The sequence below is a fragment of the Vicia villosa genome, linkage group LG7 (assembly GCF_029867415.1).
Source record: "Vicia villosa cultivar HV-30 ecotype Madison, WI linkage group LG7, Vvil1.0, whole genome shotgun sequence".
NCBI lineage: Eukaryota > Viridiplantae > Streptophyta > Magnoliopsida > Fabales > Fabaceae > Vicia > Vicia villosa.
This window is the reverse complement of record NC_081186.1, coordinates 107,847,893-107,859,271: the sequence shown is the minus strand read 5'-3', so window position 1 is coordinate 107,859,271 and position 11,379 is coordinate 107,847,893. Positions and strand designations below refer to the sequence as shown.

The 11,379-nt window shown below is 33.6% G+C and overlaps 1 protein-coding gene across 1 annotated transcript; it reads left to right on the top strand.

Annotated features, from left to right (window-relative positions):
• The first annotated feature begins 869 nt into the window (after window positions 1–869).
• On the top strand, window positions 870–10,702 carry LOC131616465 (E3 ubiquitin-protein ligase RSL1-like). Its single transcript, XM_058887799.1, has 3 exons — window positions 870–1,023; window positions 9,341–10,114; window positions 10,458–10,702. Exons 1-3 carry the CDS (start codon window positions 968–970, stop codon window positions 10,528–10,530), a joined length of 903 nt encoding a protein of 300 aa, XP_058743782.1. The 5' UTR covers window positions 870–967; the 3' UTR covers window positions 10,531–10,702.
• Window positions 10,703–11,379: the final 677 nt, after the last annotated feature.

The window sequence follows — 11,379 nt, the reverse complement described above, 5'->3', positions numbered from 1 at the left end:
CCCCGTCAACTTCGGGGTGGGTTCGGATGGATACCCGTGGGTCTGAGTTTTATTGCCATGTCTACTCTAAGCCGTAATTTCTGAACCTTCGGACTGGCCTAGAACAATTTTTTTGTAATTTTTATGTATCATCACCTAAGAAATTTTAATGAAATCACTTAGAAACTTAAATGAAAGTCTCCTTCTATAAAATTATTTTAAAAATACCGTAGCTGAAGAAAATTATTTTCAGCATTTAAAAATTAATGTAGGGCCCACTTAATTTATTCTTGATAGTCTTCTGTCTTGACCTTAAAAGTCTACTGTTATAAGTTTCTTTTAAATAATCTTAATTTTCTGTTATAATTTTTAAATAATGATTTATTTCTTGAGAAACATCAAATAAAAAATTCAGTAAAATGAATTTTATAAAAAACTATTTTATATATTTATCCCTTTATACAATTACTTTTATCTAATAAATTTCCAAAAAACCTTTGAAATAAAAAGTCATTTTAAGTAGTTTTCTAAAAAATACTTTTAAGAAATATCATTTTAAATTAATTTTAAGTAGTTTATGAAAGTTATTTTAAGTAGTTTTATAAAATTTACTTTAAGTATTTTTTATTATATTAAAATATTTAATAAAAAATATTTAAGTTATTAAATATTAAAATTATTTTTTAATTTATAACAAATTATTTGAATTAACTTTAAAAAAAATCGATTTTTTTTTAAATACAAAATTTAAATCATATTTGTTAATGAATAGAGTTTATTATTTTATCCAAATTACGTAAGCTAAAAACAAGAACATTGACCCCATATTTTAATTGGTAATTTAATAGTAATTTACCTTAGGTTTCTTGGTTGCTTCACACCAACTAAAACAATAAATAATCAACAGAGAAATTTTAGTTGCTATTTCTGTAATTGATCATATTGTTGAATTTCTTTCTTGAACGTGACTTTTGGAGTTCCAGCATCAATGGATTCTCAAGATATAGATAGAAAGACAAATGATCAGCCTGTCGTCGGTGGAGTGTGAGTTTCATTTGTCTTTTTCATTTTTGGTTCTTCTTTCCTTCTTTTTGGTTTTCAAAACTAATTATGTTTCTTAGATATAAGAGGATTTATTATATAAAGATTTTTCTTTTAGAATTTGTTTTGAATGGAGATGGTAAAATGAAGATAAAAACAATTAAAAAGAAGAATAAACAAGGTGGAAAGTTGAAAGAACAATCAACAGATTCATGGTCAATAGTAAGATGATGTGGATTAATCTCAATAATGAAATTGTTCTTTATTAAGATCTAGAGTCGGCTAATCAGAAACTTTATGGAGTAAAAATAACTCAATTTAATTTAAGATTGAATAATATAAACTCATGTGTTAACTAAAATGTAAAATGATCACAATATTGTTACTTATACTCACACCTATAAGGGTCATGGCCCCGACATAATAAGATTAAATAACAAATAAATATTCACAATTACACACTAAGCAAAAGAAAGAAATGTTGCGTTAAGGAACAAATGATAGTTGATGATAGAGTGAGATAGGGTTCAGGTGCAATGTAATATGCTTTCGATGCGGTAAAACGGAGTGGATCTATAATGTTAGTGCTTTAACATTAAGTCAGTGAATGAATGAGAAGTAGTTTAGGCGTAATATCGAATAGAAAAACTTAGATTTGACGCATGTAAGACTTTATATAGTTTAGGCGGTTATAACAACTTCCACTTAATTTGAAGCTTTGCCTTCACTAGGTTTTTTCCGGAAGATAGTGATGGAGGATTTGAAGGAAGCAATTACAACTGAGAGTGGTAGGGTAGCTGGTAGCTTCGCCCCCTATGAAGGTTGTTGGGGGGGGGGGGGGTTTCTTTTCCTGCTTTACCCTTGATGAATCCCACTATTGTAGAAAATTCCAAGCAAGAACGCAAGGCCTGAACTTATATAAGAGCTCATCTTGCACATTTGATTGTGACCCAACAAATAGTGAAGTAAGGTGATGGATGGAATCTCAATCTTATGCTTATACTTATGGTAGTTCTTTTTAGTGTTTTGGCAGTAATTCTAAGATGGACAACTTTCTCAAGAACCCGGAACATGACGAAAGACAATTCACCTATGCGGGTAGACCAAGAAATAGTAGATGTTATAGCCGTCTTTGTTGGTAAGGGTGGTCTAGATCATAATTTCATTTAGGCGCGTTCCTCCTATATTTGGGGAATAATTTCCCCCGAAGGAAACATAAGGGTGTGTAGCAAGTATAATGAGTGTGTTATTCCTCTTCATGAATGTTTATTTTTATTGATATGTTTCCACACTCCTTTTAAATACTTTAAGGTTGGCATTTGAATCAATTGGGGATTCCCCTTCATAACTTCATCTAGTGAATTGGGCTTATTTCAAAGTTTTCCAGTAATGGTGTATATACAAGAAAAGCACACCTTTTGCACCTTTTTAATGTCCAACGTACTTCTATTGACTCAGCATGGGGTCAAGGCTTTGTCTCAATTACGTAGGGCCGGGAGATGTTTGAGATCTACTCCGATAGCATGAAGAATTTAAAATATCGACACTACCTACTTACTCATCTTACTGAGGTGGGACACGCGAGTATATGTGATTTTCAATATGTGATTTTCAATATGTTTAGATATGTTTATAAAATTTTGGCATCATACCTCTACCTTTGGGAAGACTTACCAATGAGGAGACCTATTTGAAGAGGAAGCTGGTGGCCTTCTAGGAAAGTTTGGGATTCGTCGACGGGGTTGTGCCTTCTAGGTAAGAGTCAAAGAAATAAAAGAAGTGATATGTAGGAACGCGATTGCTAATCGAAGCTATCACTAGAGAGGAGAGACATGTCACATTTGGCGAGTAGCGTATGTGTTTTTGGCATTCTTTAATAATTTCTCTAACCCACACGACCTCTTGTTTATAAATAAGATGAGCTATCACAAGATGATGCTTCAAATGAACAATACATATAAGGTCACCCACTCACATGCATAAGCCACTCATATGTTTCCTACAAGAAGAGTTCTAACTACAAGATCCCCAATTGATCTGGATCCTTCCAACCTTTTTATCCTGACTAGGATAAGTGAGCAAGGTTCTCCCTCTGATAATGGGGGTTCCTTACATTTTCCTTCACACATGATCGACGTTATTTCTTCCCAGGGTTATTACGCTGAAAGTTTCCTTGGGAGAGGGAAGACCATCAAAAGACCTCAGACAGGTGTGCAAGACTTGGGAAGATATGGTCTCGGTGGATACTCAACCTCGACCCTATGCGCATTTCAGTTGCTACTTCTTGCCTTCTCTATTCCCCGAATGACTAGGGAGCTTTAATCTTTTTATTTTTGAAGAGGATTATGCTTATTTCTAGAGCAACACTAAAGTTGTTTGTAAAAAGGAGCTTGAAGAAATGGCGCATCAAATGCGTCGGGCATCACCTTTCCTAGAACTTGGTGCCACTAGAAGAGGAGACAACTTATTTTTTAAACATCTTCAAAGAGAGAAAAGAAGCATTTTCCAGGGAGGGTTGGTGATCTTATTATTAAGCGAAACATACTTTAGAAGGAGCTCACAAGGACAAATTTTTTATTGACAGAGATGTGGAATAAGTTCTTTCGAGTATCCTCATTTATCAGCTTAAAGGGTGCAGTCATTGGTTATAGAGATAAAGAAGAAGGATGATTCCCTAACATCTTCTCAAATGACATTATCCAAAACTGATGCTTCCCTTGCTGAATTGATACAAGCATTGAATTCCACCGACAAAATGGTAAAATAGTTTGAGTTTTTTTAATGAAGCTTATGAGGGTTTGAAGAAGGCTCAAGATGACTTTCAGGAGATGTGTCTTGATATTTTTGACTTGTCCAAGAATTATGTGATGTCGGTGGAAGACATTCACTCCGATCTAAAGGTTTCCTTTTAAAATGCATTGAGGTATGTGGAATTTTTCATCTCGGGGATGCAAATATCAAGGTATAAAATCCGTCATTACTTCCTTTATTTCATTAGTATTTATTTATTTTCTTACCATTTCCTCTACCTCTTACATGTGTTTCCTTGAGTCCTGATCACCACTATTTTGTGGTTTCTTGTCATTATCCATGTGGCTTTTTTGTGGGATTTTGATCCCTTTAATAGTACACCTATGTATAGTGTTAATTTCAACACCCCTTAGTCGTGTATATCCTTTATGTACATAAAGAATAAAATTTGGTGAAAATTTTATTTATTGCCTCATGAGAGATGTTACATAGTGATGTAGAACAATTTTTTTACGTGTGGAATAAAGATAATTTACATACTGACTATGTCATTACATATTGGTATATAGGAATATTAATGCGGTGTACCATGGTTAGGGGTGAGAATAGGCCGAGCCGAATTAGGCTTTGCCAAGCCTAAGCCTGGTCTGTTAAAAAAATATAAGCTTAAGTCTGGACTATAGTCTATCATAGGTTTATTTTTAGGCCCGAGCCTAGTTTTTTCGAAGCCATGATTGAACATTTTTAAATAAGAAAGTCAACTAATGTTAAATAGATTAACAAATTAAATGATTAATAACACTAAATGTTTGTTTTCATTTACTCATTCGAGTTTACCTATTAGCATAACTTTTGTGTAACAATTTGTTTGAGAGAACTTATTAAAAAAGTTATGACAACAACTTATGACATTGTTCATAAGATTTTTTCAATTTATTTTCATAAGTTCTTTAAGATATTTTAATGTCTCGTGGCCTAGCCTTTTAAGCTAAATACAATACAATAACAAAGCTATTCATGTTTACTTAAATATGCTGGTCTGATAGGTTTAAAGGCTTTTTTTATGTCTCGTGGCCTAGCCTTTTAAGCTAAATAGGCTTATAAAAAAGCCTAAACCTTTTCTATTAAGAAATCATGGCCTTGCATGTGCCCGTGTAGGGTAAGATGTAGGCCCCTGTTAGTCGGCATGGCTTATTCCCACCTCTAATCATGGTTGGCTTTCGCATTCCTTCGCAATTGTCTCTTGCAATTATCAATTTAGAATGGTTTTATCCATACTTGGATGGAACACTAGTCTTTTCCTTCAGTCGCTGGTCACCAACTCTCCCAATTACTTGTTGAGGGAGGCAATGTTGAACTCCCTTGAGTTCTCTTCACCTTTTTTACGCATGTCACGTTGCAAGGCTTTAAATATCCTCTAGGCTAGGGAAAAATAAACACATATTGTCACTGGTTTATCATGGACATTATGATTTACATCTTTAGGTGGACTAGGGAGGCCACCATACTCAATGTCAATACAAATAGTTTGCCTAGGATGCATTTATGTACGTTCTTAAATGGGACTACCAAAAATTGCATTTCAAACATCCTGGTGTCCATTCCTTATTCAAATGTGACCATTAGTTTGATGTGCCCAAGGGCGGGTAATTCAGTCGTTGAAGGCCTGCAGGTCGGATACCTCGTGTTGTGATAATTTTTCCCATTTTTTATTATTAGCTTCTTGAAAGCTCTGCGTACTTGATGTCACATGAGCCTCTTTCCCCCGTTTATGGGGATCCTATATACATCAAACTTATCCATAGTCTTCGTTATTACCGATGGAAAGATTATGTTTGGGATTTCGCCCATATGTTTTCTATTAGGAAACCCATGAATAAGTCTATATGGTTTCTCTTCAAAATATTCGTGTCCTTTTATATTTACCGCCATTATCTTGGTGATTCTTCTTTTAATGGTGCCATTAGACATGTCTCTTAGCCTATAAAAACCTCTAGTAATGGACGCGATGTACTGTCATTTTTCGTTTTCATTGTTTTTCTTCTTCTTCTTCTTCTTCGTCTTCTTCTTTTTCAGTGTTACTATCCTTTTCTTCATGGCCTAATTATCGCCTTTATGGTTTTCTTAGGAGATCTATTTTCCCACGAAAGGATAATTTCTTTCTTTATTCTATGATCAACTTTTTTTGGATTAACCTCTTAGGTGTATTGGGTGAGTCTCCCCTTCTTGATTAGCTATTTGATTGTGTTCTTCAAATGGAATAATTCATCAGTGTTATGACCATGGCTCTTATAGAAAATACAAAATCTCTTTTTGACGATCATGGTAAACTCTGTTACCAGATAGAGGTTTCTTATTTCAATTTACTTGAAGTGGGTATTTGCACATTCTTACAAAATTTTCTCCCTTGAAGTGTTAATGGGAGTATTTGATGAGAACTTGGCTCGAGGTCCCCCATCTCTATCGTCTCTGCAACGTTTGTTATCTCTCTTTTATCTCTAATGTTTCCTAGGTTTCCTGCTCCATGAATTTCCTCTACCTCTTTGGCCAGGAGTTCTTATTCATAATTGAAGTAGGTTTGGGCTGTAGTTAAGAGATCATTTCAATTACAGGCTCCTTCGAGCCTTAACTTCTTGTGGAACATGCAGTTTGATCTCAACCCCTTTTAGTTAATCCTTCATTTGTTTCCCCTACTTCTATCGCTACTTTGCCACTAGAGAGGTGAATTAAGCAGTAAAAGAGTCACGTAGTTCCTTCCAGGAGTTTATTCCACCACCATGTATGTCTTGAACCATGTCATTACAAACTATTTGCCTATGGGTGGACAATAGAAATAAACTTCGTATGCATTCCTATGTCGTGACCAAAATCGACCATGGTGGAGCTGGAAAACTGAGTACTAGTTTTAAAAATTTAAACCCCTACCAAACTAAACCTACACATGATCTATTGTGATTAGAACAAATGAATCCTTTATGATGTGATCCTAGAGACAACCTCAACCTATATCCATTTCGTGAAATAATCCACTCCTACAATGGGAACTTCTGCTGGCGCCAGCGAAAAATGAAGCAAGATGTCTACACGCCATTGATAAAATGTTCAAGGTGCCATGATGAAATGAAGGATCTCAGTTGGAACATGACATAAATTGGCATGCTTCTTGAAGTTGTCACATTTTCTCATATATGTTCCACTGTCCTTCATCGGAGTGAGTTAGTTCTCTCCTGCCTATGCGACTGCCACACGTCCCTTGTTAGACCTCTATATGGACCAAAACAACTTCATTCTCTCCTAGGAATCTTAGCATGGGAGAAAATCTTCCCGTTTTGTAAAGTTTTTCAAAGATCATTGTATATTTGGTTGCATGCTTTCAAATCTTTTTCACTTCTATCTTGTTTGATGAGAATTCATCATACTGTAGATAATGCATTATGAGCACCATCCAACTAATGCTCTGGGCGACTGCAAAAGTGTTACTTTCCTCCTTCTCGGTACTAGAGGCGGAGAAGGTCTCTTGAATTAGAGTGTGATTTTGTACTTCTGTTTTTATGTTCGTAAGCTTTAAGAGGAGGTTAGTGTAATTGATGGGCACATACGTTATTTCAAAATTTTTGAAACGTTCATATAAATCACATATTTTTTTCATGTATTTGATAAATTGGGGGATCCTTTGTCTGATATTCTCCAGCGACTTAATTTGCCACCATTTATGAGTTGATTATGGATTTGAGACTTGAAGTGCCCATATCAAGGTGGAGATCCATGCTAGTGATGAGGGCTTCATATTCAGCTTGGTTTTTGTAGGCTTTAACCTCAAACTTTAAAGATGCTCTATCAGGAGGTCGTTTGGTCCTTCTAGCCCTATTCCAATTCCATTTCCTTTCAGGATTTAGGTATCGTCCATAGATAGTATCCATCTAGAGGAGGTCTCCTTACCTATTAGCGAGCTGAACTCTGAGTATTGATTTGATATCATACTTAGATTACTCAACTTCCTCGATCACCATCCTTCCCGCGAAATATGGCTTCAAGAGAACTTGTCGAATTGGGTAGTTGATTTTCTCCAGTATCAAGTTCCTCTAAAAGTAGGGTTTGAGTTTCCTTGCAATTATGACGACTTCAGAGGCAAACTTCTCAATCTTCTAGTACCTGAGCTTAGTGCCCTTGAACACATTGCTTACGAAATACACAGGTTATTCAATTTTATATCTCTCTTGTATTGTGTCGAGACGCGAAAAATACTCGAGTGCGCAAACGCTCGAATCACAATAAAGTCGTCACCGAAATTTATTTTTAAAAGGCAAAACGTCGATGAAATCCTAACAGAAACCAAATTTCGATTATGTGTGGGGAAGATATTAGAATAAAAATGTTCTTGATTAGAATTTAGAGTTGGTTCATTCAATGACTTCCAATTCAATTTATGACTAACCATTCAAACTCATGCATTAACTAAAATGAAAAAAAAAACATATACATTTGTTAATAATACATACATTTTTGAGGAATATGACACATCGCCCTATAAGTCATAATAAAAAAAGTAAAAGCCCACAATCCCACACTATAAAATAAAAAACATTATACAATTTAAATATAAAGAGTAATGATATTCTTACATTCAACATTTACACCAATACTTACACCAAACACTATTTACCGTATTTATACGGTGAATAGTGTTTTTTAAAATAAAATAATAATTTTTATTTTTATTTTTAAAATTAAAGACGACACTGTTCATGTACGGATGTGCATTAATCAACTTCATTACTATATTAATCAAGTTTTTACACTGCATTAACCAAGTTTGATGACTGCTAAAAATTATTTTTAATACCTGGATATTGCATTAACCAACTTCATTACTGCATTAACCAAGTTCTTACATTGCATTAACCAAATTTGATGACTACGGTAAAGTACTGTTCATGGGTGTAAGAATAGCATTACTCAAATTTGATTAATGCAGTGTAAAAACTTGGTTAATGCAGTAATGAAGTTGGTTAATGCAACATCCAGGTATTAAAAATAATTTTTAGCAGTCACCAAACTTGGTTAATGCAGTGTAAAAACTTAGTTAATGCAGTAATGAAGTTGGTTAATGCAACATCCAGGTATTAAAAATAATTTTTAGTAGTCATCAAATTTGATTAATGCAGTGTAAAAACTTGATTAATGCAGTAATGGAGTTGGTTAATGCACGTCCGTACATGAACAATTTCGTCCGTAATTTTAAAAATAAAAAATAAATATTATTATTTTATTTTAAAAAACACTGTTCACCGTATAAATACGATGAACAGTGTTTGGTGTAAGTATTGGTGTAAATGTTGGGCGTAAGAATAACATTACTCAAATATAAAATAGTCTAAACTTCTAACTAAACAATTACTGCAAACAAAAAATATTAAACAGAATTTTTTTTCTTCGTATCAAATTTTATGTGGAGTCTAGTTGTAGGTCCTCATTATTTTTTGTCTAAGCTATATTTTTTTGTTTTCATTTTCTTTTTATTCTTAAAAAATAAATCCATGAGTAACGACAAATTCATTTCATCTACTAGTAAACAATTCTTGAAGAAAAATATTTGGGAGATCGTCCAGGGAAATTCATCCTCTATGATAGATGAAGACAAGTTTTATGATGCTGAAGAAAATTTTCCAATAATTGATGACAAGTATGTCGTTGAAATCCAAGTAATGGATAGTGAGGATATCACACCCTTGAGAAACCTCAAACAGAAACAAAAGGAGACTATTGAAGAAAAATATTCTATTCAATTGAAACAATTCTATTGTTCTATTTGTATGGAAGCTAAACCAATCAAAGAAATGTTCAAAAATCCAAATTGTTCACACTCCTTCTGTGAGGATTGTATTGGTAAATACCTAGCTGCAAAAATTCAAGAGAATATATCAAGGGTAAACTGTCCTGAACCAAATTGCAAAGGAACTTTAGAGGCTTATTATTGCAGTTCAATTATACCAAAGGATGCATTTGATAGATGGGACAATGCACTTTGTGAGAATTCAGTATTAGAATCACAAAAATTTTATTGTCCTTTTAAGGATTGTTCAGCAATGTTGGTAAATGATGCAAAGGAAGTTGTGACGACTTCAGAATGTCCACATTGTCATAGATTATTTTGCGCACAGTGTAGGGTTTCGTGGCATGCAGGAGTTAGTTGCAGAAAGTTTCAAAGTTTGAAAAACAATGAACGAGGAGGGAAGGAAGATTTATTGGCGATGAATCTTGCAAATAGAAAGAAATGGAAAAGATGTCCAAAATGCAACTATTATGTAGAAAAAGTTCATGGATGCACTCAGATTACATGCAGGTATGAATACTTTCTCTTTTGTTTATAACTCTATTTTTTTATTTAATTGCTTCTAAAATATTTTGTATTGCTAGAAAATAAATTTTGTTGTTAATATTAGAGTATAACATATGTATGTGTAAATCTATTTTAATTATAAACAATTATATTTATGGGTGATCACTACAAAATTTGGATTTTACAATCTAACTATTGTCAACCATTCAAGAAGTGTTTTGTTGAAAATTATATAAAAAGCTTTTTAGGTCACTCTATATTGAAAAGAAAATATTATTTAACATTTTGCATTGGGGTTCTTGATTAATTGTTGTTATTTTGTCTTTTAAATCAAAACTATTTTTAGGTGTGGTCATCAATTTTGCTATGGTTGTGGATGCACTTGGACAGGAGGATCCCATTATAAATGTAAAGCTTGATAAAAAAAATTGTAGGACGAGTGAAAATTGATGTCTATGGCCTTGTTTGTTTTGATTCTCTTTTAAATTTGTGTTTGTAAAATAGTGGTATATTTTAATTTTGGGAACTGAAGCAAAACATTCCAAGTAGTTTTTTAGTTATGAATTAATGTGGTTGATTTAAAAAAATTAAGGCAGATAATTTGAATTTTTTATTGATGATAACTTAAGTGATTATGACCTTTTTCTATGTTCATAATCATTAAAACATGTTAAGTGCAATTGAAAAAAAGTTAAATGTATACTCAACAAATACTATTAGCGTGTGATTTTTTGTTTGGACTCGAATTAGCTTGTGACATGCTCTCTTCCTATGTTAAGTGATAAATGAAGACTAAATTCAAATATTAATCCATTCAAATTCAACTTAATTTTGTTTTAAAAAATTTAAATTAAAATATAAAGGTATTTGTACATACCAAAAATACTTAAGTCGATTTATAAGCTCGAAATTTGAGATTGGAACTATAGCGAATAGGCCGATGCATGTCATGAAATCAAGTTGGCCTGAACATCACCCTTGTCAGGGGACGGCATGCAAGTCAGAGTGATCTACAGAGCACCACGTCAGCCACCCTTGCTAATCTTAGTCGGCTTGACGGTTACGAAAACGTGAAGAGACTCCTGGGACCGTTATGCAAAGCGTTACGCTTCATAAAAGCGACGATAGGGGTTAAGATTTCCACCATTATTAGGGATATCCAAGGGTCACTTCTTAATGAGGTCAGATAACCAGCACATATGTATAAATAAGGGCTTCCACCTGAGAGATAAACAAGACATTCGTTCTTGAGTTCGCGCATATCACTG